The 27,564-nt window shown below is 40.8% G+C and overlaps 1 protein-coding gene across 1 annotated transcript; it reads right to left on the minus strand.

Moving 5' to 3' along the window:
* Positions 1-1,312: 1,312 nt before the first annotated feature.
* On the minus strand, positions 1,313-21,804 carry LOC110136079 (endogenous retrovirus group V member 2 Env polyprotein-like). The gene is given in 5 exon segments (XM_070468061.1): positions 1,313-3,303; positions 3,638-3,690; positions 3,693-3,803; positions 16,748-16,838; positions 21,526-21,804. Coding segments are annotated over 3 exon segments (1,206 nt in total). The 5' UTR covers positions 3,765-3,803; positions 16,748-16,838; positions 21,526-21,804; the 3' UTR covers positions 1,313-2,222.
* Between the last annotated feature and the right edge of the window lie 5,760 nt (positions 21,805-27,564).

A 27,564-nucleotide genomic window follows, 5' to 3' on the forward strand; every position in this document is an offset into this window, starting at 1 on the left:
CACCAGCCCCGAGCACCCTGTATCATGTATATTATTTGTGTGAAAACTATTATAAACCTACTACAGTACAGTACTAGATAGCTAATTGTGTTTGTTGGGTACGTAGGCTAACTTTGTTGGACTTTCAAACAAACTGGACTTAGGAACTTGCTTTTAGAACAGAACACATTCATATGGAGGGGACTTACTGCACTACAAAAAGATTGCGATGGGACTTCCCTGGTGGTGCAGTGGATAAGAATCCACATGCCAATGCAGGGGACAGATTTGATCCCTGGTCTAGGAAGATTCCAAATGCCATGCAGTAACTAAATCCCCAAGCTATAACTACTTAACCTGTGCTATAGAGGCCACAAGCCACAACAATCAAGTCTATGTGCTGCAACTACTGAAGCCTGTACCCCTAGAGCCTGTACTCTGCAACAAGAGAAGCCACTGCAATGAAAATGTATGGAGTGGGGTGCCATTTCCTACTCAGGATTCAGCCTTAAAAAGGAAGGGAAATATAACACATGTTACCACATGGATAAACCTTGAAGATATCATGCTAAGTGAAATAAACCAGTCACAAAAAGACCAATATAGTGTGAATCCACTTGTATGAGGTACAAATTCAGAGAGAAACAAAGTAGATAGGTATTGCCAAGGGTTGGGGTGGAGAAGGGAAAGGGAGGGGAATAGAGAAACAGTGTTTAATGAGTAGAGTTTCAGTTTTGAAAGATGGAAAAAATTTGTTGTACTTGAAGCTATCAAGATGACTATGAATGAGTAATAAGAAAAATCCACCAGGTAGGACCTTCAATAGGATTCCAATACTTTAGTAACTTGAGGAGTAAAGTGCTATTCTAGGTTAGCAGATGTAGATAATTATGTGCCCCTTATTTAGATTCTGGCTTGAATAAATCAATTGAGGAAGAGCAGGAAATTTTCAACATATACTGAGTACTCAGTATTATGGAATATGAAATTTATTGGCTGGAACAATCATATTGTGGTTATTTAAGAAAACACTCATATTTTAAGAGATAGATACTGAAGTTTCTAAGGTGAAATGGCATAGTGTCTGTGATTTGCTTTAAAATATTTCAACAAAAAGAGTAACAGTTTAGACAAATGAGGGATACAGTTCTTCTTGAATCTGGGTGATGGATATGAGTTTATACTCTTGTATGCTTGAAAGTCTCCTAACATTCGATAAGCTGAGAAGTCATTAAGAAAAACCATTGAGATCTCTTAATCAAAACACAGGTTGTTACTTAACCAAACTTGAGTTTGCCCACCCAAATAAGCAAAAATCAATCTACTGACAGGGTTGTGGTGAAAGAAAGTACAGTATTTATTTGCAGGGTGCCAAGCAAGGAGAATGGGCAGTAAATGTTTAAAGGACCTAAACTCCCCAGTGACTTTCAGACAGGAGATTTTTAGATTAAAGATAAGGGTAAGGATCTTAAGTGTGTGATTATCTCATGGATTATTCTGATTGATGGGGTTTTAATCAACAAAGTGATGTCTGGCATCTTGATCATCATTCTTCTGGTTCGAACTTGTTTGGCTGTGGTCAGTGGGTTTCATCATGAGATCCTGGTTTCTGAAAAACAACTCAAAGATATGTTGTATCAGTTTATCATCTATATCCCTTGAAAAGGATCTAGGAATCCTGTGACTCTGTTTTATGACTAAACATTTATTTCTTGATTGCTTTTCTTTGTTCCTGTATTTCCTCACTTCTGTAATTATTAACTGCTTGAGTCTGCTCTTAGGAACTCTGCAAAGACCTAAAAATCTCAATCTTTTTCTACAAACAAGAAGTGGGGACAATAGGAGATTGTATCCAGGAAGACCCTGCAGGGTCCTGCTCAATTTCAGGTCCCTCTGCACTTTGATACTCCTCATCCTGAGGGGAACAGGGGCGACGACCACTCTGGCTACTTCCTGCTGAACAGGGGCGACGTTAATTCTTCAGAATTAGAGGAGCAAAAGTCTTGAATCTTCTTTTCAAAGAATTCTTGAGTCCCACATCTAGCATCATACTTTGAATTATGAAAACATGATTTCTCTCTTTGACCACTTTGTCATAGCATCTGAACAAACAATTGAAAATTAAGAAACACATTAGAGAGAAGATGATGATCAAATGGAGCCTGTAACAGTACTCAAAAAAGTCCCCCTATTTCAGATGTGTTCTGAAATAAGTCCTGATGTGCATCCTCTTTATGCACATCCTATAACCAGGTAGCCTTTTGAAGTATTTTGTTTACTCGGGTTTCAACTTCTCCAGAGGTATTGATGTATGTGCAGCATGTATTATTAGCCATTACACACATTCCTCCTTGTTCTGCTAAGAAGAAATCATGGACTATTCTATTGCCCGGGAACACTCGAGTCAATGAGTTTAAAGATATGTGTTGGGCTGCAGTACTTTTATCTGTGTCCTCAGCAATTTGTCCAATTGTGGCAGATAGGTTATGAATCGTATCTCTATTGACATAAATTCTGGCAGTTGGTGTGAGGTTGCCAAAAGAGCTTTGTCCTATATTGTCCTCATATACTGCCAATATCATTCTTTTATTATAGGTGTTTGGTTTAGCGAGGGAAGAGATGTTCTCCAGGCTATACAAGGATAAAGGCATCTTTACATATCCCAGCAGGCAGGACCCTTGTATTCCCCAGCTGTCTAAGCAGCGATATGCCCTCCCTTCCCTTTGTGGGGTATTTCCTGTGCCACAGACAAAGTAATATCCTGTAGGGGCACAAGTTATACCTCCCAGGGTAGTGAAATTGATACTTTCTTTTTGGGGGAGCACGGACAGTACGTTCTCTAGCCAGGGATTATAACCAGTGCAAGCCTTCCAGATTCTCGTTACATTATATTTAACTTTCCTGACTCTCTGGCATGAATTAGTGTCATTTTTAGCTCTTTCACATTTGTCGTTTGTACATTTCAGGGGGTTTTGTTCATCACATTTTTTCAGGAGAAAGTCAAGAGACCGCGGTGGACCAGTTCTGACTTTTGGTCCCCTGGAAATTTTCTCAGACAAGGTGAAACAAGGGGTATAGGCATTCTTAGGTAATCTGATTAACCTAACTTTGAATGTGCGGCCTGGAGGAGGAAGATGATAGTAGGTCATGGGTTCTGGCACAGTACCAAAATCAGTTACGGGGACTATAAGTGGGACATAGTCTTTCTGGATGTCTTTAGATATCAAATGGCATATCCAACAATTACTTACATTCTGACCTGTGGCTATACTCTGAGATAACATAATTAGAGAATTTTCCCCCCAGGAAACAGCAGACACCAGTGGGATGAGACAGTAAAGAAAAGCAAGAGCCATAATTATAGCTGGGGCCAAGATCTTATGTGGGAAAATAGCAATAGCCCTAAACTTTGGTACTAACTGTATTATCACAAGGTTTAAATTAAAATAGAGCAAAAGTTAAATATCTCTTATTATCACTAGCACAGCAAATGATAGGCTTGATTGTCTACAATATAATCACAGGTAAAATGATTAGATGAATCCAGAAGCAAACAAAAAACTACAAGCAAATAAGAAAAAAGAAAAATGCTTCAGCCAATTATAAATGTTATGATAAATGGTCACAAGTCATTTACAACTTATAAAAGATACTTCCTTTGATTTTAACTGAAGTCCCACTGTGGACTTGTAGGAAGGCAGACTGACTTTGTTCAGCTTTGTGGTTGTCTTTTCTGTAACTGCTGTGGACTGTAGATTTGTAGTTGAGTCAGAAGTGAACTTCATCCGTGTGTAACAGATCCACAACTGTTATGCAGTTGACTCCTGTCAATTGAACAGAAGAGCTAGTTAGCAGTAGGACATGGTAAGGCCTCATCCTCTGAGGCTGGAGTTGGTTCTTTGGTGTATATTCTTCCTCATTATTAGGAGCACTCAGTCTCCAGTTCTAAAACACTGGAAGAGGACATCTATGGGAAACATTATTTATTAGTACCAAATTCAGAAATAGTATTTCAAACTTACCCCAGTGTTTACACGTATCTTACAGTGTCTAATTCTTTTACCTTTCAATCACATGTCTGACCACTTAACTGCTCAGAATAGAGAAAGGATCTCTCACACAACATTTCATAACGACTCAATTGGAGTCTACTTCTAGGACACATTCTAATTCTAAGCAATGCAACGGGGGCAACTTAACCCACTTTAAGTCAGTTTCCTGACAGATTTTAGCCATTGTCTTTTTTAATGTGTGGTTCTGGTTGATCACAGGCTCTAAGATGCATGCAAACTCTTTTTTATTCCACATATTTTAGATTCCTCCTGAATCATATTAGCAATAAAGACACCTCCAGTATCACTCTGAATTGAGCTGGGTAGCCCAAATCTAGGAATTATCTCCTAGGTCAAGACTTTTACTACTTCTGAAGTGTTTTTCAGTCTAGAAAGGAAATGTTTCTAAGCAGCCTGTTAAGGTCAGCCATCACTAGTAGGTAGTGAAATTCCTCTTTTACTTTGGGCATGACTGTAAAATCTACTCGCCAATCTTCACTCAGGCTCTCTCCTCCATCTTAGACTCCATACAGGGTGGGGGAGTTCCAGTCTTAGAATTATTTTTGGGACAAATGATACATTTTCATAATATTCTTTAAAGTGTCCTTTGCATATTTGATCTTTTAATGTAATCCTGTATCTACTGTCCATGATGGGTGCTCAGGTATACTGATCCAATAACCTCTTCCATGAGATATACATGAATTAAAACACTCCTTAGTCATTTTCCACTTGCTCCTAGATATATAAGACTAAATACTTATTATCGTGACCTTTCAAGGTTCTCAGTACATCAGGTTAAATTGGATCAGGTTTATACTTAGAATCCGTGCTGTAACTAAAGGTGTTTTTGTCCTGACTGTCCTGGGCAATGCACAACTCCCACCTCCTTTGGCTTGAACACTGTGTCTAGCAGTTTCAAAACTTCCTGGGGGCATGTTTGATTTCATTTTCTTCAGAAGTGAGCAGTCTATCTTTCCAAATTGCCCCATATGCATTCACAACTGAAAAGGCATATTTCGAGTCAGTATAGATGTTAACTATATTAACCTCACAGAGACAGAAAAGTCAACTGAGAACAATAATCTAACTTTCTGGGCCAAGTACATGATAGCCAAGCTTCCACTCATAGGGTCTCCTACAAGGTTATCACTGTGTATCTGCTCTTAAAGTTTCCATGATCCATGAAACTAATTCCATTTGAGAAGTTCTCGATGTCTGGATCTCCCAAGGAATCATTAATCAGGCCCAAACAGCTGCTCAGTAATCTGCAAACAATAATGCATGAACCTGAGTGCATGGGCCACCCAAAGGGGTGAGGAGCAATGAGACCAGATTTGAAAAGGACATAGTCTTTGGGGTCACATTAGGATTATCAAATAAAATTGACTGATATCCTCCCAAGTGGTCTGAAGTGAGCCAATATCCACCCTTTAGTTCCAACAGCAGCAACACATAGTGGGGTGTAAACACCATGGTTGGTTGGCTGTCCTGGAGTGAATTCTGCTTCTTGCCACAAATCCAGCGCAGCAGCTATGATGCTCAGATACATTGACCAATCCCGGATTATACTGTCCAAAGCCTTTGTGAAATAGGATACTGGGCATTTTGTGCTCTCAGATTGTAGGTCAATACCTCCAGTCTCACTACCTGTCTTTTATGTTTAAAAGGATCAAATGACTTTTTCAAACGTGGCAAACCCAGAACAGGGGCAATCAGTAGTTTTCCCTTCATTGATTGGAAGATTTTTCCCATTCTCTGCTCCCCAATGAGGGCTTATTGTTAGACTTATTTTAGGGCCTTATGTAACTGTTTTAACTATTAGCTTAAGTTGGGGACTCACGTGCAGCAGAATCTTGCCATTCCAGGAACCGAGGCAACTGTCTTTGGTTTTGGACACTGTTACTCTGGGACTGTCTCCAGGCAGTCCTAGAGCCATTGCTCTGGCCTTTGATCAGTTTGATTCCTAGATATTTCACTGAAAGTTGTGAAGTTTGGGCCTTTTTCCGAGAGAGTTTAGAGCTTCATTTGGCCAGAGAGTTGAGATTGTTGATTGCTTTGATTTTCAGATCTTCCTTACAAATGCAAATAACTCTTGGGATTCAAGATTCAAAATAATATAGAAAAAGACCTCTGTTAAGCCTAACAATAATCTTCAGGTTAAGATAGTCAATTGAATATAAGTACTGGGGACTACAGTTTGGATATCTTTCACTATCTGATTTATGGCTCTTATGTCCTGAATGAATCAGTGTTCTTCAGTGCCTGGTCAGGTTGTGAGTATTATACGGTGAAGGCATGCATGCATGCTGAGTTGTTTTTAGTCATGTCCATCTCTTTGCAACCCTATGGACTGTAGCCTACCAGGCTCCTCTGTCCTGGGATTCTCCAGGCAAGTATACTCAAGTGGGTTGCTGTGCCCGACACCTGGGGATCTTCCCAACACAGGATTGAACCCATGTCTCTTACATCACCTGCATTGGCAGGCAGATTCTAACCACCAGTGACACATAGGAAGCCTGTAAGATGACTGAGGGAGGAAAATAAGCAGGTATTTTGAAAATCCAGTTTGTCAAAGTCTGCATCTCTGTTTTCCTTGCTCCTAGAAGTTGAGGGTGGGATGTTCTGAGAGAATAGCATTGAAACAAGTATGCTATCAAGGGTGAAACAGATCACCAGCCCAGGTTGGATGCATGAGACAAGTGCTCAGGGCTGGTGCACTGGGAAGACCCAGAGGGATGGGATGGAGAGGGAGGAGGGAGGGGGGATCGGGATGGGGAACACATGTAAATCCATGGCTGATTCATGTCAGTGTATGGCAAAAACCACTACAATATTGTAAAGTAATTAGCCTCCAACTAATAAAAATAAATGGGGAAAAAATAAAAAATAAAAATAAAAATTTATCTTGCCAAATTTGGCCAGGATGCTTCAATGAAAAATAAATAAATAAATAAAGGGTATTGCCTTAAGCTCAGAGTTTGAGTGTCCAGTTTTAGCTTCAGCTTTACTGCTACGGCCTTCCTTGCTGTACCTGCCGTCTAATCAGTTTATGCTCTCAGGCTTCCCTGATGCAGGATGTCTTCAGGGATGTTAGTGGCTGCATCTCTTGATAGGATGGCTGCCTGCAAGGCACAGGCTTGTTCTGGTATTCCCTCTCTATTCAGTCTTCCAGGAGCGAAAGTCATTTTAGCATAATAAATCTCATCTCAACAATGAGACTGGGCTCTCTGGCATGTATATAAAGTGTGTTTTAAGTTAAGTGCCTCAATCTAAGGGTTGCAAAGCAGTTTTGGGAGAGGCATTCTGTAGACTCCTCTTGACATGGCTCTTTTTTTGGATTAACTCAAGTTCAAAACTGAGCTAGTGGCTCCAGTACCAATCAGAAAGTCAGTTGTCTGTTTCCCAAAAAAGGGTTACCTGGCGCTCCTGGTGGGAGGTGGGATGGAACCTGTTTCCCCAAGTGAATTCCCTGACTTTCCTCACTCTCTCTTGTCTCCAGCATGAAAAATGATTTCTCCTCCTCTTCTGGTTTCTGTTTTTAAGTTGGGACAGATTTTCTTTTCAGGAAGCTTCTTGGCTTTCAGTGAGCACTGCTGGGGATGCTCTTTAACATGTCCCCTTTAGGGGTCTCTTTTCTGAGGACTACCCTTCACTCTCTTGGGTCCCTGGAATCTTATCCTCTGCTCAGATTTCTTGTCTCCCCGTTTCTCTGGTCAGTGAGTATCGCTGCCAAAATGGGCATCTGCTGCTTCTTTTAAAGGGTCTCGTTTTGTTCTTGTATGCCCTCCTGACTGTGAGAAACCGAAAGCAGTTTCTATTACACCAAAAGAGAGATTAGAAGCAGAAAAAGATCTTCTGCCTTTTGCACAATTTCTAGATATAGGGGGCACTCTGAGCCAGAGGGTCTGGTTAACTAACTTGAAATTCTCCAGATTATCTAGATTCACATCTCTATATTGGTGATATACCCTGTACATTCTCTCCCCAAACTCAGGTTTTTTTTACTGTGGCTGTTTGCACACTCCTTGCACTTTATGAAAACTCCTGGTTTGGTTCTCCCTTTTCAAGCCCTACCATGATGCACTCCTTGTAATGCTCAATTCCAGCTTTATCTCCTAGGTCATTCTCCTCCCAGTCTGGATCTGTGGTGGGAATTGCTTTTGCTGCTGGTGCTGGGAGGGGATTGCCAGAGACAGCAACATGCATTCCATCTGCCTCTTCTCTAGCATTTTCTATTACCATCCTCATCTCTTCCTCAGCCAATGGGGTAGTTAGGAAGCTCTGACCCAATTTGGACTGTAGGTGGCAAAGATGGAGGTGGATGCATCTTCTATCCTGGTACGGTCATCACAATAGGTTGGTGTATTAATTTTCCAATTGAACAAGTCTGAATTTGAAAAAGGAGAGTATATCCACATGAATCCTGCTGTCTGACCTTGGCACTTATTCCTCCAATGAGAATCTGCCTCAGTGTGAATGCCTTGCCTGAATATAAGTGGTTCTCTGACCAATATAGGTGGTCTGTCGGATATAAGAGGGAGACAATTCCTCCTTCCTCAGCTTCTACCTGAGCAGGTGAAGGTGAATTTGTTGCTATGGGATCTACGGCCCCTGCCCCTGCTTCCCCATTCTGCCCACCATACAAGTGAGATGGCTATCTAGGAGCATTTATTTGTTGAATTAATTTCCTTCTCTTGATTCCTGAGAATCTGGTAAAACTGTTTAAATAGAACTTTTAGTATCTCCTTATTTGAGGAAATTTCTTTCTCTGTCATAATTTATGCATGTTACATTTTTCTCTGAATAGGTTCACTTGGTAAAATAATATCAAAGGCTGTACTTAAGAAGCATCATTCCATCTCCTCCCTTTTTAACAAAACAGTTCTGGTTGAAAGATGGTGTTATTTAGAGAGATAATGGGGGGTGATGTAATCTAGGTCCTAGACAACTGAGGCCAAGTTGTGTTACAATAGAACACCATTTTTTTTTTTCAGAGGTGCTTAAATATTTACCAATTCTGCAAAATATACTCTCAGGGTCTACAAAATGGAACAGATCTTTGATTATCTACTCTGAATTGTTCACAGAGAGTGCTGTCAGATGTTAAAGAAGGAAGCAAGTTCAAAAACACAAGACATGTCTCAGGGTTACAGATTCTTCAGTTCAATACAGAAAACCCTCAAAATCAATGCCCAGTCATGGACAGACTGGGCTAAAAGAAAGAATGCCTTGGTGTCATCACACTCTGCTATTTCACAGAGATGTCACAAGCAAGTGCCTTGTTTCCAATACCTCGATGCACCAAGGGCCATTGTAATCCAGTTGGTGGCAGAGGTTCAGGGTTGCCCCTGAGACAAAGGTGCCCAGGAATCTGCGGGACAGAATCTTAGAGCCACTTCTTGCTAGGGGCCAATGTGCCACAAAGACATCCAGCTGGGGCGGTGGCCCTTTCACGGTCACCAAAATAGTTGCATCCTTGAACTCAGGTTTAGTTGCAGCAAAGTCAATCTATGGATTCCAGGTTGTGGTGAAGGAAAAGTACAGTGTTAATTTGCAGGTCATCAAGCAAGGAGTTCAGGTCCTTTGAGCATAAGTTGCCTATTCTCCTTGCTTGGTGCCCTGCCAATAAATGCTCTACTTTCCTTTATCATGACCGACTGTCAGTAGATTGACTGCTGTGCATCATGTGAATGAACCCAAGTTCAGATCAGTAACAAAACTGCCCTATATGTCCTACAAGTACTATTAAAGCAAATATCAAGGAAATCTGAAAGTAAGGACAAAGTTGTACATAGCAGTTCAGTTCAGTCACTCAGTTGTGTCTGACTCTTTGCGACCCCATGAACCGCAGCACTCCAGGCCTCCCTGTCCATCACCAACTCCCGGAGTCCACCCAAACCCACATCCATCGAGTCGGTGATGCCATCCAGCCATCTCATCCTCTGTCTTCCCCTTCTCCTTCTACCCCCAATCCTTCCCAGCATCAAGGCCTTTTCCAATGAGTAAACTCTTTGCATGAGGTGGCCAAAGTATTGGAGTTTCAGCTTCAGCATCAGTCCTTCCAATGAACACCCAGGACTGATCTCCTTTACATATAAATGCTTACAAAATTAAAGCACTGACTAATATAGCATAATACAAGTCAAAATAAAGAAATGAAACAAAGAAAAATTTTCAGTTATTGCAACCCAGAAGTATAAATTATTTTGTGCTCCAAAAAACATGGCTAAGACAAAACCAAGAAAAGACAAAATGCTGAGTTAAAAGTTGAAATTTAAGAGAAAACTGTAAGAATAAAAGCAAAAGCCAAGTAAGAATTTTCCTTAAAGAGAAAGAATAACCATGTGCAAGATTAAGCATAAAAAGTGAGCCAGGGTGGGTATTTTAAAAGACACATCAGCAAATGTATGGTAATAAAGAAAAAAGTCTAGATGGAACACATGATATCCTAGCAAGATTTTAAATAATCAAATATTAATCCAAAAATAATCCATCTGGTGCCATCAGTTCAGTTCAGTAGCTCAGTCATGTCTGACTCTTTGTGATCCCAAGGAGAGCAGAACATCAGGCTTCCCTGTCCATTACCAACCCCTGGAGCTTACTCTTGCTCATGTCCATAGAGTTGGAGATGCCATCCAACCACCTCACCCTTTGTTGTTCCCTTTTCCTCTCACCTGCAATCTTTCCCAGCATCAGGGTCTTTTCCAATGAGTCAGTTCTTCCCATCAGGTGGCCAAAGTACTGGAATTTCAGCTTCAACATCAGTCCTTCCAATGAATATTCAAGACTGAGTTCCATTAGGATTGACTAGTTGGATCTCTTTGCAGTCCAAGGGATTCTCAAGAGTCTTCAACATCACAGTTCAAAAGCTTCAATTCTTTGGTGCTCAGCTTTCTTTATAGTCCAACTCTCACATCCATGCATGACTACTGGAAAAACCAAAACTTTGACTAGATGGACCTTTGTTGGCAAAGTAATGGCTCTGCTTTTTAATATGCTGTCTAGGTTGGTCATAACTTTTCTTCCAAGGAGCAAGCGTTTTTTAATTTCATGGCTTTAGTCACCATCTGCAGTGATTTTGGAGCCCCCCAAAATAAAGTATGACACTGTTTCCATTATTTCCTCATTTATTTGCCATGAAGTGATGGAACCAAATGCCATGATTTTAGTTTTCTGAACGTTGAGTTTTAAGCCAACTTTTTCACTCTCCTCTTTCACTTTCAACAAGAGGCTCTTTAGTTCTTTTTCACTTTCTGCCATAATGGTGGTGTCATCTGCATATCTGAGGTTATTGATATTTCTCCTGGCAATCTTGATTCCAGCTTGTGTTTCATCCAGCCCGGCATTTTGCATAATGTACTCTGCATATAAGTTAAAGAAGCAGGGTGACAATATACAGCCTTGATGTATTCTTTCCCGATTTGGAACCAGTCTGTTGTTCCATGTCCAGTTCTAACTGTTGCTTCTTGACCTGCATACAGATCTCTCAGGAGGCAGGTCAGGTGGTCTGATATTCCTATCTCTTGAGGAATTTTTCACAGTTTGTTGTGATCCACACAGTTAAAGGTTTTTGTGTAGTCAATAAAGCAGAAGTAGATGTTTTTCTGGAACTCTCTTGCTTTTTTGATGATCCATTGGATGTTGGCAAATTGAACTCTGCTTCCTCTGCCTTTTCTAAATAAAGCTTGAACATCTGGAAGTTCATGGTTCACATACTGTTGATGCTTGGCTTGGAGAATTTTGAGCATTACTTTGCTAGCATGTGAAATGTGTGCAATTGTGCGGTAGTTTGAACACTCTTTGGCATTGCCTTTCTTTGAGATTGGAATGAAAACTGACCTTTTCCAGTCCTGTGGCCTCTGCTGAGTTTTCCAATTTTGCTGGCACATTGAGTGCAGCACTTTCACAGCATCATCTTTTAGGATTTGAAATAGCTCAACTGGAATTCCATCACCTCCACTTGGTTTGTTCATAGTGATGCTTCCTAAGGCCCACTTGACTTCACATTCCAGGATGTCTGGCTCTAGGTGAGTAATCACACCATTATGGTTATCTGGGTCATGAAGATCTTTTTTGTATAGTTCTTCTGTATATTCTTGCCACCTCTTCTTAATATCTTCTGCTTCTATTAGGTACATAACATTTCTGTCTTTTATTGTGCCCATCTTTGCATGAAATGTGAAGATGCACACACTTCATGTGTCCTGGTCCCATCACTTTGTGAAAAATAAATAGGGAAATAATGGAAATAATGATGGCCTTATTTTCTTGGGCTCCAAAATCCCTGCAGATGGTGATTGCAGCCATGAAATTAAAAGTCGTCTTCCCCTCGGAAGAAAAGCTATGACCAACCTTGATGGCATATTCAAAAGCAGAGACATTACTTTGTCAAAAACATCCATCTAGTCAAAGCTATGGTTTTCCCAGTGGTCATGTATGGATTTGAGGGTTGAACCATAAAGATGGCTGAGCACCAAAGAATTGATGCTTTTGAACTGTGGTGTTGGAGAAGACTCTTGAGAGTCCCTTGGACTGCAAAGAGATCAAACCAGCCAATCCTAAAGGAAATCAGTCTTGAATATTCACTGGAAGGGCTGACGCTGAAGCTGAAGCTCCAGCTCCAGTATTTTGGCGATCTAATGCAAAGAACTGACTCCTTGAAAAAGAATGTGATGGTGGGAAAGATCGAAGGCGGGCGGAGAAGCGGACAACAAAGGATGAGATCATTGGATGGCATCACTGACTCAATGGATGTGAGTTTTAGCAAGCTCTGGGAGTTGGTGATGGACAGGGAAGACTGGCGTGCCGCAGTCCATGCGGTCAAAACTGAGTGACAAGACACAACTGAGTGACTGAACTGAACTGAATCCAAAAAATATAAACAAACACAGAATCCTCATTAGTGAGGATTAAAAACAAACAAACAAACAGTAAAATGTCCAAGATTCTAAAAAGGTTCCACATCCAGAAACTTCCATTCAGCAATATAGAACAGACGATATTCATTAAACATTTCTGAACTACACAAAAGCTAAAATAAGAAAGTACTTCACTGAGGAGTGAATAACAAATTCTAAACCACCACTAAAAAATCATTCATGTTTCTTATACTAAAAGTGTAAGGAAATTGATAAATCAAAATTTTAAAATAGAGGGAATTGCAAAACAATAAGTACTAAACATGAAAGGTTTCCCAAGACAAAAAGTTGTGGCTGCTGCTGCTGCTAAATCACTTCAGTTGTGTCTGACTCTGTGTGACCCCATAGACGTCAGCCCACCAGGCTCCCCCATCCCTAGGATTCTCCAGGCAAGAACACTGGAGTGGATTGCCATTTCCTTCTCCAATGCATGAAAGTGAAAAGTGAAGTTTCTCAGTCATGTCCGACTCGTAGCAACCCCATGGACTGTGCAGCCTACCAGGCTCCTCCATCCATGGGATTTTCCAGGCAAGAGTACTGGAGTGTGGTGCCATTGCCTTCTCCAGAAGTTTTGGCTATAACTGAAAAAAATAAGATCACTATTACCTATCTTCTGTGGGAATAATTATGATTTTTCAGGAACTTGGAACATTTATTAAAATAAAAAATAATACACATACTCTCCCCTTGATGACCTACACAAGAATTAAAACCACCTGGACTTAACAATACACCAGCAAAGCGTTAAGTACTGAGGTTTTCATGACAAAAACTCAGAAAACAAATATCCTTTAATAAGAGAAGCATTGAGCCAAGGAAGCTCAATGCCCATCAAGAGATCAGAATGCACTGGTTAGGGATGTCTTGGATACATTAGAGGAAAAAACAAGCTGCAAATAATGTAGATAGTACAAGCCCATTTTTGTAAATACACACAAAGCCATAGTAGTGAGAATGGACTGTAAACAGATAAAAACATGCTCCATGATTATTAGTCAGGGGAATGCTAACAAAACTGGTTCCAGTTTTCGAAAAAGTTCATGATGGCAGGGGCTAAATACATACCTCTCCACCTGGAAAGGGACAACAGAGCTGGTAGATCCTTGGGGTAATTAAAATGTGAAACGTATATAGTAATGCCTAACTCTGGGTGCTCCAGAGTACTCTGTGGGAATATGAATTATTCTTTCTCTCATGAAAAGGGAATCCACAAAGTTGCCAGCAATTTCAGAAAAACAAAGAGAAAAAAAAAAAGCACCCTAAGAATAGGCTTCCTGTTTTGAAAAGTTAACTCAGTACAGAGAAAATGAAGTAGACAATAAACATATAAAATGATGGCAGTCATAAGCTAAGAAAATGCAAATCCAAACAAGCTGTTTTCCATCCCCAATTAAGGGGAATTGGATTAAGGTGGGGCAGTCTTGCATAAAGGCCAGGTGAGTCCCAGAATTGGAGAAAATGAAACACATCCAAACTCAGTTTGTGATTTGCTCCATTTATTGCACAGAATCACACAAGCACTCTAAGTTAGACACACCAGTAAAAAAGAAGAGCAATCTGGAAGGTATCCAACTGGCACCCACATTCTGGGCTGTTAAGAGTAGTGTGAGCAAGAAGTCACAGAGCCTCCAACTGGACTCAGTCCCCAGACAAGAGCCTGTGAGCTACTCAGCTTAGCAGTCTCATTTTTCAGGAGCCTCCAATACAGAATACCCTGTAAAGACTCAGGGAATTCTTATGTATGCCAGTGCTCCTGTCCCAGTGATGGCATCCCTGGACCTCACCAAACAAATTCCATATCCATATTAACACTTGTATTATGTCACACTTAAATACTCATAGCCTAACAGGATATTAAGTACTATCATCATACAAACTCACATTGGCCGCTGTGACTCCATTTCAAACTACCTAACATAGCCTAAAGTCAGACAAGAGGAGCAGGAATCACATGATTAAAAGTCACATCAAATTTTAGCACCCTTCACCTCCCCATCCCCTGCAAAGCCTGGGATACAAACTGTTATATGTTACTCACCCTTCCTAACTGATTGCTGTCTCCAAATTTCACCCTCCTGTTGCATATTGTCAGAGCAAGTTCTTTAGAACATAAACCAGCACTCATCACCATACCAAATAAAAGCCTGTGTCAGCTACAAATTGGCACTTGGCCTCTACCTCTAAAAGGATTAAATCATATGCTGCTGCAGCTTCTGACTTTCAACAGTTCCTGAAAGGAGTTCACTGTGGAGACCTGAGGCACTCTGGACTCTGGGAAAAGCTGGCAGAACAGGTCTTCAGATAGATACTTTCAGGAGCTGATTTTATGAGCCCAAGTCTCGCATCTCCTGGTAACCAGAAAAGCACCAAAGTCCTTCATGGTGATGTCTGCTCTTCCTGCCTAGGAGAAGTTGTTGTTTGTTGCGTTTAGTCAACAAACTAAAATTTGTATCCTAACTACAAACTAAGTTGTGTCCGATTCTTTGTGACCCCATGGACTGTAGTGCGACAGGTTTTTCTGTACATGGATTTCCCAGGCAAGAATCCTGGATGGGTTGCTAGCTCCTTATCCAGGGATCTTCCCCACCCAGGGATTGAACCTGAGTCCACAAGTCTCCTGCATTGGCAGGCAGATTCTTTACCACTGAGCCACCATGGAAACCCAATGAGCAGAAGCTTTTGGCAAAAGTTATGTGCTGGATTGCATGAGTTTCCCTTTCACCATAATCACATATATACTCATTTCCCCCCTTACTTCTTTGGATCAGTTTCTCTGAACTATCTGAAATGCCATCTCCAAGGCTGCAGTCCTCATTTTGCTCCAAATAAAACTGAGCTTGGAACATCTCACATTGTACATTTTTAAAAAGTCAGCACTCTGGAGTCTTTCTGTATACTAAGACCCTCTGATGATCCTCCAAGCCTGACCTGAAATTTGCCAAGTTTGCGCCACATTGGATGTTTAAACTTTGCTTTCCACCTTAATTTAGGGATTCTGAACCCAGAATGGATAGATTCTCAGTGGTGCCTAGGACAGGGCAAGAAAGAGACCATATCTGTTTTCATTCATATCTGAATGGAATTTAGCTTGATAAAACTATCAAAACAGTAATTGAGATATAGAATATGTGAGCCTCTTAACCTATTATTAAATAAGATTGAGTGGTAGATCTAAACTATTTTTGAATTTTAACTTAGAATATAAAATTGTATCTCATAATACCTGCAAAACTATAACATGAAATGAAAAAAGCTATGATTTCCAGTGATGGCAAAGTCATGACTCTGTTAATAATATCAGACCATCAAAGCTCCAGGTTAAGGATCCCCACCCTACACTCATCCTTTATCAGTCCAAAAGGTCTGTTCCCCTGATTCACTAAAATATGTGTGCTCCCACACCCCCTCCACTTCTCCATTTACTAAGACACTCAACTACCAAGTTTTAGCTGCTGCTAAAAAAAATCATAAATGATCCCAAAATGGCATCTGTTATGCTAAAGTCTAGGCACCAATCCTAAACTTTGCACTTAAGTTACTTGCAGTTTCCACCTTCCCCAGAAATGTAACCTTGGCCAGCTGGATTGGAATTTTCTGATCGGCACCGAAGAGGTTATCTGTTTTGTGGTCCCTCTCTATAGCCTGCCCCCAGATCAAGAAGCTGTCTACATGATGAAGCTGCCATTCTTTTCCCTCAAAAGATGTCCTGGCCAAAAAATAATCTTTTCTTTCCCTAAGGGCTAGAAAGGATACTTCCCAATTTGACCTTCAAATTGATTGAGTTTTGTTTTATACCTCTGCTCACCGATGGAGGTCCTTGTTCTGGAAGGAGGATGAGTTCTCTGCAGAGCAGGACTTGGTCTCCTGTGCAGCTGTGACTCGGGGCCTAGAATTCAAGCAAAGCCATTGATACAGAATTCAAAGTTTAAGGTTTAGTGTGCGGATAAGTACACCCATTTTGTATTCAAAAAATAAAAAAGGTACTTTTCTACATATGCATTTGCTTAAATTTACATGTTTTTCCTTTTGTCTTTAGAAAAAGAACTCAATTTTCTAACAAAGAAGGAAATGTAGAAAGAGTTACTACTTCCAACTCTATCCCCAGTCAGAAAAAATCTGAAGATATAGGTTGGAGCTAAAGTTCAGGTATCATGTCTAGCGAATGGAGGAGAAAGAATCACAGTCTGGGTTCCCTAAGTTTGGAAACTCTCGCTTATACCATTGCCTCCAAAGACACTGTCAATTTCACCTCCCAACCAAGTTTCTAAAGCAAATACTTGTTAGTCCTTGCTCATTTCCTCCTGGTCTTTATTTTCTTCTCTCATGGCACTACTATTTTCATATTCCCAATTTCTTAATAAGAGACACCTAGGAAGGTGTCTTTCTCATGATCCGGTGAGAGACAGAGCAGATATAAAGCTAGGGGAGCCCAGCACAGCATCTGCCCCATGCCCCATACTTCTGTCAGCCTTACCTGGAGAGGGGCTCCAGCCCTAAGACTCAACCTGGAGCAGAGTGAGGAAGGAGGCTAGATCCAGGCTGCTCTTATGCTGTCTCCTCCCTCCCCTTGGAGAGTTTGGAAATCTCTAGGCTCAATGCCTTTTAAATCCCACCCCTTCCCTACCTCTCCTGACATCTCATGCAACCCTGAAGCCACTGCTAACTTCCAATCTTGACTTTCTATCCATAACCACCGAGCTCCACCTGCAGGTTCAATTCTTGGGCACTTCTGTTTCTCCCTCACGCCACAACTGTCAGGATTCCAGGCTTTCAAGGAAATAAAAATGAAAAAAAAAAAAAAAGAAACTGTCCATCCTTTAGTTGTGTCCAATGCTTTATGACCTCATGGACTACACAGCCCACCAGGCTCCTCTGTTCATGGAATTCTGGCAAGAATACTGGAGTGGATAGCCATTCCCTTGCCTGAGGGAATCTTCCTGACCCAGGGATTGAACCTGGGTTTCCTGCATTGCAGCTGGAGTCTTTACTTTCTGAGCCACCAGGGAAGACCCCTCGAGGCAATAAAGGCAACACTAATTACCAAATTATTCAGTTACAACCCCAAGAGTCAGCCTTGACTTCTCTCTTTTCTTCTATCCCCACATTTGCTCATTCCCCAGGTCCTTGGAATTGTCGCCTTCTTTCCCTCTCCGTGGTTCTGTAGTTACATGTGACTCTATACAGCCTTCCTGGGGCAGAGTCCTCCTACTATGTCTTCTGTTTTAACTCTTCTCTGAGGGCCCCAGGAAACAATATTTGATGCACATTTTCAGAACTATTGTACAGATCCTAAAATCCCCACATAATGGACGAAGTTATTGACTTTAAAAAAAGGTATGTGAAAGTTGAGTTAAGTTTTATTGGGAGAAATATGAGGACTGTATCCTGGGAGACAGCTCTGATAAACTGCTCCACAGAGGTAGTGGCGAAGGTCAGCACAGATGTGATTTTGGTAAAGGGGGAGTTCGTACAGTCAAGTGCATCATTTTTGTAGAAGTTTTCTGCTAGTCTCGTGAAAGCTTCTAGATATGAGGAGATGCAAGAATTGGGCTCATAAGGCCATCTTCTGAAAATATCTGTCTAAATACCTGTCGATTTTTTCCAGAGCACAGAGTAGCCTCATTCAGCTCTCCACCCAGAACTCCTTTCATGGAGTGTTGGATGTCAGCAGCTGCAGCAGCACATGATTTAACCCTTGTAGAGGTAGATGGCCAGTGTCAATTTGTAGCTGCCAAAATTAACTACTTGAAGAACATGAACACATAGCCTCCCAGACCTAGTGGAGCCAGAGGATTGATAAAGTGATACTGTCCTGTTACCTTACCACCAACAAATCAGAGAATTATAAACAACCTGATTACATTCCTTGTGACTGCCCACCCCCTCCTCCTTCCACAGCCTTTAGAAATGCTACCTACTACAAAAAGAGTGCTGTCCTGAAACCCATCAGGGAGTTCAAGTATTTTGAGCACTAGCTGCATTGGACTTTTGCTTGATGCTCTGCACTCTTCTTCACCACAACCAGGTGTCAATAAATTGGCTTTACTGCATGCAGTCAAGCAGACCCAAGTTTGGTTCAGTAACAGCTCCCAGCAGTTGTCACAGGGCCCAGCAGTAAGGACAGGCAAGCATCATGGCTTGGAGACAGAAAAAAACATGGCCAATATTCAGTTCACAAATCACTTTGTTTATTACAAGCAATTAGCCTGCAAGACACATTAGTCAAATCTGGGAATATAGAAAAGAGGGTTGGGAACCTCTCCAAGGAGAAGTCAGCACAAGACACGTCAGCAGGACCAGTGGGCCGCTGTCTGCAGTGGGTCTCCAGACAAGTGTGAGTGGGAAGTGGCCCTCTGCTCCGCCGGGGCCTCTGGCAGTGTCCCTCTGCAGTAGCTCTCAGCAGGTGGAGTCAGGTCCTCAGTGAAGCATCTCATTTTAAGGAGTAACATGTACCCCTGGGGAGGGGACCTTGGCTCATAAGTTGCTTCTTCTGTTCCAGTGACTTGTGTCACTCATCTGACTTCCCTCAGTTTATCCCTCAGTCCTCCAGCTGACTTTTCAAGACAAAAAAATGTGGAATTTCACCCTGGCTACTGAGGCTCAAAACCCTTCGCTTAGGTTACAGTCCTACAAGTTTCACACAAGATGAATAGGAATCATTAACACAAAAGAAATTATATCATGACATCATTTATAACTAATATTTGAGAACATTTATATTATTAATGGTACTTATTCTAATAAGTTCAATTTACATTTTGTTTCACATTTCAATACATCTCAAAAAGATAGTCAAATTAATTATGGTCAAACGTATAATGCCAAAATTTATAAATGCTTAATGTTCATATATCTGCATTCAGTTTTCATTGTAAAGAAAGAACTATAGTTCTTTCACTATAGTGAACATTTAGTTCACTCCTTTGATAAGAATTAGCTCTTAATGCTGAGATGGCTTTTTCTTGGTATTTCTTCTGTGATTATATGAATGGTATTGAACGGTGAGGTACTCATCATGTTAATTTTTAAAAATGCCCACAGCCAACTATTATAATTAGAATAATAGACAGGTAGACAGGTAATGCAACTGCCCAGTATTTTTGAGGCCGGTAGATTAAGCCTATGAAGTTTAACCAGCATTCAGTGATAAAAAGCCTTCACAAGTTATAGTATGGTGCCTAACTAGAAGCTTAAAGAACAGGTAAAAGTTTAAAGAGCAGGTAGAAGGTTAAAAAACAGGTAAAAGGTTAAAAAAAGGTAAAAGAACCCAGAGCACTAATGAATTGCTCTTTCTAGCAACAGCCATAGTGAATTTTCTACTTTCTCCTTGGTTTTGTACATTCTCAATTTTGAGTCTGTGTAAGAGCATGAGGGAGGAAAACTAAGGGAAAGACTGTAGAGCCAAGGCCCCCCACTCCTATTCTATGCCCCCCCTATGCTATGGGCCCCCCACCCCTATGCCTCCCCCCTATGCTATGGGCCCCTGCCCCTATGCTATGGGCCCCCCGCCCCTACACTATGGGCCCCCCGCCCCTATGCTATGGGCCCCCCACCCCTATGCTATGGCCCCCAAAGAGTTTAAGAGGCTCATTTTCCAGGATTTAGGTTCCATACATTCCAACTCTCTGAGTCCCAGCACCCTGGACTTCTGCTATTAAGGCACTCATCCATCCTGATTCAGGCTGTTGGGCTGAGATCACCTCTGTACCAGCTATGTGACCTAAAACAGTAAGTCAGCAAACCTCTCTGCGATTCCATTTATAAAATAAATGAAGCAGGCAAAATAGTCCCTACCTCATATTGTTGGCAGAACTTAAAGAAAATTCAGGAAAAATATCTTTCATGATGCTTAGAATTCAGTAATATATGCATATTGCAACAAGTTTGTCATATATGTGAAAGTAAAAAGAATCAAAGATACCTTCAACATTTGATGCATGTTCTTTGGATTTTTTTTTCTTTTGGATTTTTTTCTAGGACTTATGTTGCTTACATAAAATATGAAACTCTTATAACAGTGAACTTTTCTTCTTTAGGGATTTTCATGAGACTTCAGTGAAATATAAAAAAACAATTGGGGAAGTGTAAGATATAATTCAAGCTTTCCAACAGTGAAGATGAAATCTCATCTAGATAGTTATTTAAGCTCTTTTTACCTCCACTTCCTATAAAATGAGAAATTCTGTGGTACCTACCTCATAGATTGTTGATTAAATGAAGTAAAATATGAAAAAATGCTAGAATAGTGAGATGTAAGCCTCCTATAATTGTTTGCTATTATATTGCTATTATCATTTGTTTAAACTCTGCTGTATTTTTTCTCAAATAGTTCTCACATACTTTCTTTCTTTCTTTTTTGGTTAATATTATTCCTGGATAATAATTATTTTCACCACCATTGTAAATTATATTCCACTCCCCCCACCCCCAGTCTATGGCTGATAAATTGGAAAGCTTTAGCTCACAGCCTGTGGCTAGTAGCTCACAGTCTAGCATCTCCTGAGAAAGACAGATCTTGTAAACAGATTAATTTTGTCACAACAGGTTAATTGAAAAAGTAAAGGCAAGCTTACTGTGAATGGGTTCTCTGAACGGCAGAGAAGGCTGTCAGCCACACTTGCAGGGGTTGTCTGGGCAAGTTTCTTGGAAGCAGTCACAGGGGGCTGGGTCCTCAAGGTCAACGCGTTTTGCACCTGTTGTTGGTACTGTGCTCACATCACTGCTTAACTCCTGTTCAGTGGATGGGCCAAGGTGCTGGGTTCTACCGCTGATGCCAGAAGTCAAAGTGAAGGCAAAAGAAGAGAACAGATTAGAGAGTCTGTTGCATTCATCTCTACCTGCCCTGGAACTAGATAGTCTGGCCCTTTGCTTTTTCACTCCTGTTGCTCCAAAATTCCACAGAGATTTGCAGCTAACATAGGGCTTTCCTTTGGGGTATAGCACTGTTTTAGCCCAGAGGACATATCCTAACCTAGTAATCTTTCTCTAGAGGAAAGTAGTTTCTCTGGAGAAAGGATGCCTAATTCCATCCTGTATTAAAAATTCTAGTTCTCATTTCAGAGTGAGGACGTTCTGCATTTGAGATCCAGCTATTTCTTTTGAAGGTCTCCTTATGATGATGTGAATCAGGTAATGGAAAACCTGCGCCATCTTCTGGCCATGTGTGAGTAGGTGTCTTGAAAAGTTCTTTTAAAAACATTTTTTATTGAAATATATTTGATGTATAATATTATATAAGTTACAGGTGTACAGTAGAGTGATTCACATTTTTAAAGTTTATAGTCCATTTATAGTTCAGTTCAGTCGCTCAGTCGTGTCCGACTCTCTGCGACCCCATGAATCGCAGCATGCCAGGCTTCCCTGTCCATCACCAACTCCCGGAGTTTACTCAAACTCACGTCCATCGAGTCGGAGATGCCATCCAGCCATCTCATCCTCTGTCGTCCCCTTCTCCTCCTGCTCCCAATCCCTCCCAGCATCAAGGTCTTTTCCAATGAGTCAACTCTTCGCATGAGGTGGCCAAAGTATTGGAGTTTCAGCTTCAGCATCAGTCCTTCCAATGAACACTCAGGACTGATCTCCTTTAGGATGGACTGGTTGGATCTCCTTGCAGTCTAGGGGACTCTCAAGAGTCTTCTCCAACACCACAGTTCAAAAGCATCAATTCTTTGGCGCTCAGCTTTCTTCACAGCCCAACTCTCTCATCCATACATGACCACTGGAAAAACCATAGCCTTGACTAGATGGACGGACCTTTGTTGGCAAAGTAATGTCTCTGCTTTTTAATGTGCTATCTGGGTTGGTCATAACTTTCCTTCCAAGGAATAAGCGCCTTTTAATTTCATAGCTGTAGTCACCATCTGCAGTGATTTTGGAGCCCCCAAAAATAAAGTCTGATACTGTTTCCACTGTTTCCCGTCTATTTCCCATGAGGTGATGGGACCAGGTGCCATGATCTTAGTTTTCTGGATGTTGAGCTTTAAGTCAACTTTTTCACTCTCCTCTTTCACTTTCATCAAGAGGCTTTTTAGTTCCTCTTCACTTTTTGCCATAAGGGTGGTGTCATCTGCATATCTGAGGTTATTGATATTTCTCCTGGCAATCTTGATTCCAGCTGTGTTTCTTCCAGCCCAGCATTTCTCATGATGTACTCTGCATATAAGTTAAATAAGCAGGGTGACAATATACAGCCTTGACATACTCCTTTTCCTATTTGGAACCAGTCTGTTGTTCCATGTCCAGTTCTAGCTGTTGCTTCCTGACCTGCATACAGGTTTCTCAAGAGGCAGGTCAGGTGGTCTGCTATGCCCATCTCTTTCAGAAATTTCCACAGTTTATTGTGATCCACATAGTCAAAGGCTTTGGCATAGTCCATAAAGCAGAAATAGATGTTTTTCTGGAACTCTCTTACTTTTCAATGATCCAGTGGATGTTGGCAATTTGATCTGTGGTTCCTCTGCCTTTTCTAAAACCAGCTTGAACATCTGGAAGTTCACGGTTCACATATTGCTGAAGCCTGGCTTGGAGAATTTTGAGCATTACTTTACTAGTGTGTGAGATGAGTGCAATTGTGCGGTAGTTATTTAGTATTAAATACAGGTTTTTCTTTTCTAGTTGCTAAATCTAAAGTTTTGTGAATTTCAACATGTATTCAGTGATAACTCACCTGTGGAATTAAGTGAAAAGTCAGATTCTGATTCCTAAGCATGCACCTGCCTGCACCAGGATCCTGATGTAAGCTGTTCACGGACAACACTCTTGAAAAACAGTAAAAATAGTGGGACAAATGCCAAAATGTAAATGCTTATGGATTTTTAAAAATCATCTTATGATGAAAAACAAAACCACTCTTTTGGGAATTCCCTGATAATGCAGTGGTTATGACTTAGTGTTTATGGTGCTGTGGGCCTGGGTTTGATCACTGATGGGGGAACTAAGATCCCACAAGTTGCATTGCATGGCAAAACAAAAAATCAAACAATAAAAACACACTTTTTTATTAAAATGCATAAATTTGGAAAGTACAGGAATATTAAAGATGAAAATTAAAATCACGTATAACACCAGATAAAAGTATCACTTTCTAATTCAATTTTTGTTCCATTTAATTTTGTGTCTGCAATAAAAATTCCTTTGAAAATATGGTTTGACCTAACTGCATCATTTTCCACTGGTGACTTTGTGCCACGTCATGTTTAACTGTTCCCACTTGGGTTATGGAGGATCTTTAGGCTGGTTTCTCTGTTAGAAATCATAGTATAGTATATTATGACCATCCATTTACATTAATCTTTATCTACAACTTTGATTACTTATTTAGGGTACACTAGGAAAGACTGTGGTACAGATTAATTCTTGATAATATTGTCAGCTCATTGTTTCCAGATTTAATGTATTAGGCAGAATGTCAAAAACATGGAATTGCATAAATGAAAGGAGTCAATCCTCTACAAGCACAACAATCTCTAATTAGAATCATAAAGCCTGTCCTTTGAAATGTTTAATGGAATTTTGCAATCCAAGAGCTATTTTTCCTCTCCACATACCTCTTTTACTTGTGTTCTTTTTTCCCTTTTTCTTTTCCACAATGTAAAAACTATCTTTCATTTTGATTATTTGTTATTCATCATAAGTCTAATTTTAATGAAGAGGTTTAGTAATAGAAGAGTATAGTTTCACTGGTGGCTCAAACAGTAAAGAATGCACCTGCAATGTGGGAGATCTGGATTCTACCCCTGGGTTGGGAAGACCCCTTGGAAGAAGGCATGCCAACCCACTCAGAATTCTTTTTTTTTTTTAATTAATTAATTAATTAATTTATTTTTTGGTCTTTTTTTTTTCCATTTATTTTTATTAGTTGGAGGCTAATTACTTTACATCATTGCAGTGGTTTTTGTCATACATTGAAATGAATTAGCCATGGATTTACATGTATTTCCCCATCCCGGTCCTCCCTCTCACCTCCCTCTCCACCCGATCCCTCTGGGTCTTCCCAATGCACCAGGCCCGAGCACTTGTCTCATGCACCCAACCTGGGCTGGTGATCTGTTTCACCCTAGATAATATACGTGTTTCGATGCTGTTCTCTTGAAACATCCCACCCTCGCCTTCTCCCAGAGTCCACAAGTCTGTTCTATACATCTGCCACTCAGAATTCTTACCTGAAGAATCCCCAGGGACAGAGGAGCTTGGCAGGCTACAGTCCATGGGGCCACAAAGAGCCGGACACAACTGAGCAACTAAGCATACATATAGTGAGAAAAAGATATACATTTTTTATAATTGAATGTTATATAATATACCACGTTAAGTTCAGTTTTATTGAGTGCTTAATTGACCAGGCACTGTGTGAGACTTCTTGAACATGAAGTGAACAACAATCTAATTCATGACCTAGAGAATGACATAGGTATGAAAATAATTACAAAAAGATGTGATGCCTGCACTATTAAAGCAATGAACAAGGTACAGATATAGCAATAATAGTTAACTTTACTATGAACCAAGAACTGCTGCTTTTACATCTATGTCAACTCATTTAATTGTTCTCTGTTATGTTATCTTGTGTGTGTTAAGTTGCTTCAGTCATGTTCAACTCTTTGCGACCCTGTGGACCACAGACCCTCCAGTTTCCTCTGTATATTGATGGAATTCTCTAGTCAAGAATACTGGAGTGAGTTGTCATGCTCTCCTCCAGGGGATCTTCCCGACCCAGGGATCGAACCCACATCTTTTAGATCTCCTGCACTGGCAAGTGAGTTCTTTACCACTAGAACCTATGTTATCTTATAAGGTAGTTTTTATTATCATCATCATCATCATCTTCCCAACTTTACAGATGGGAGCACTAGGCAGAGGAACTTGCTCAAAGTTGTAAGAGCCAGGATGTGAATCTAGATGCTCCAGAGTCCATACGCATAACCACTAAAGAGTAATGTCTCTCTGTAATATCAAGGATGGTGTAACTAGGGAGGGATAATTTTTAATTCATACTGGATCTGCTTCTGTGAATTTATCCTTTATCTTGCCCCTTTTGTTACTTTAGGCATACATAATGGCCTGCTTCAGGGAGAGAGCCTGACCCTGCCCATGTGTGAAGGGCTGTAAGGAAGTGAAACATGTTCCACTGCCTAAAACTTGTCATTTTAGGAGACATTTGGAAGAAAGTGATAGTCTTTTTACTTTGTTTCCTCACCTCCCTCCCCATCTCTGACCTGTAAAAGAACCTGGCATCCAGGCCCCTACAAGATGGTTATTTTGAGGCACTAGACTGACATCTCCACCTGTCGGCTCCCTGTGTAAAGTCCCTTCCTTCTCTCAACACCTTGTCTCAGGTTTATTGGCCTGTTGTTCAGTGAGCAGAGCAAGCTTGGACTCAGTAACAAAGGAAGGATGATAACTCTGGAAGATCAAGAATTATTTTAAAAATTAATATTTTCAACTAATACTAATTGAGCAACTACTACATGGCAAGCCATGTGCAAAGAGCTGGGTGGATACACAGTACTGAAAAAGATAGTCATGGTTCCTATCTTCACGAAGTTTGTGTCAACTTAAAGAAGAGGCACACATGAGAGTTTTGAGCTTCAGTTTTGTTCTGGGACCTTACTAGGATTATAGCCTGAGAAGAGCTCCTCATAGAGTGCTGAGAACCTGCTCCAAGGAGGAAGGGCGAGAAGTCAGTATAAATACAATTTTGGATGGAGAACACGTGCGGCCAACCATATATCTCAACAACAGGTTACTGCCAGTTGTGCTCAACAGTATCTCAGTAAATGATTTTAGTGCTTTTGTAGGTTTAGAAAGATACAAGAGTCCATAAAAATTTTATAAAAATGTTTATATATATATATGCATATTATATTTGGCTGGAGAATCCTATGGACAGAGAAGCATGGTGGGCTACAGTCCATAGGGTCACAAAGAATTGGATGTGATTGAAGCAACTTAGCACACACATATGTGCATGCACATGCGTGCATGTGCACACACACACATATATATTTTAACTTTCTACAGTCCTGTTTCCAAAGCACAGAGTGCCTCATTCTGTTCTTCATCCTGAATTCCTCTCAGGGTGCACTGTTGGTCATTGACTGCAGTGGCTAATGATTTCATCCTTGTAGAAATGGAGAGTGGGTGACATTCTTTGTTTTATACTAAACAATCTAGTGGGAGAGCCATACAGTAAACCCACAAAAACACAAGTGAATACACAATTGCCTAAGTGTACTGAAGACAAAGAGAATCTTCCCTGGTAGCACAGTGATAAAGAATCCGCCTGCAGTGCAGGAGATGCAGGAGACATGGCTTCGATCTCTGGGTCAAGAAGATCCCCTGGAGGAGGGCATGGCAACTGACTCCAGTATTCTTGCCTGGGGAATCCCATGGAGAGAGGAGCCTAGCAGGCCACAATCCGTAGTGTTACAAAGAGTCAGACATGACCGAAGCGACTGAGTACGATGCACACACTAAAGACAAGGAGCTAAGGATTAATATAAAAATAATAATATCAGGATAAGGAGATTATGCTGGTGTCATGAATGACCCATTTGAGGAGACACAACATCTGGAATTAAGGAAAGGGAAGGGGTTAGTCAGGCACAAAAATG

This window comes from Odocoileus virginianus, chromosome 5, assembly GCF_023699985.2.
Source record: "Odocoileus virginianus isolate 20LAN1187 ecotype Illinois chromosome 5, Ovbor_1.2, whole genome shotgun sequence".
In the NCBI taxonomy this organism is placed as follows: Eukaryota; Metazoa; Chordata; class Mammalia; order Artiodactyla; family Cervidae; genus Odocoileus; species Odocoileus virginianus.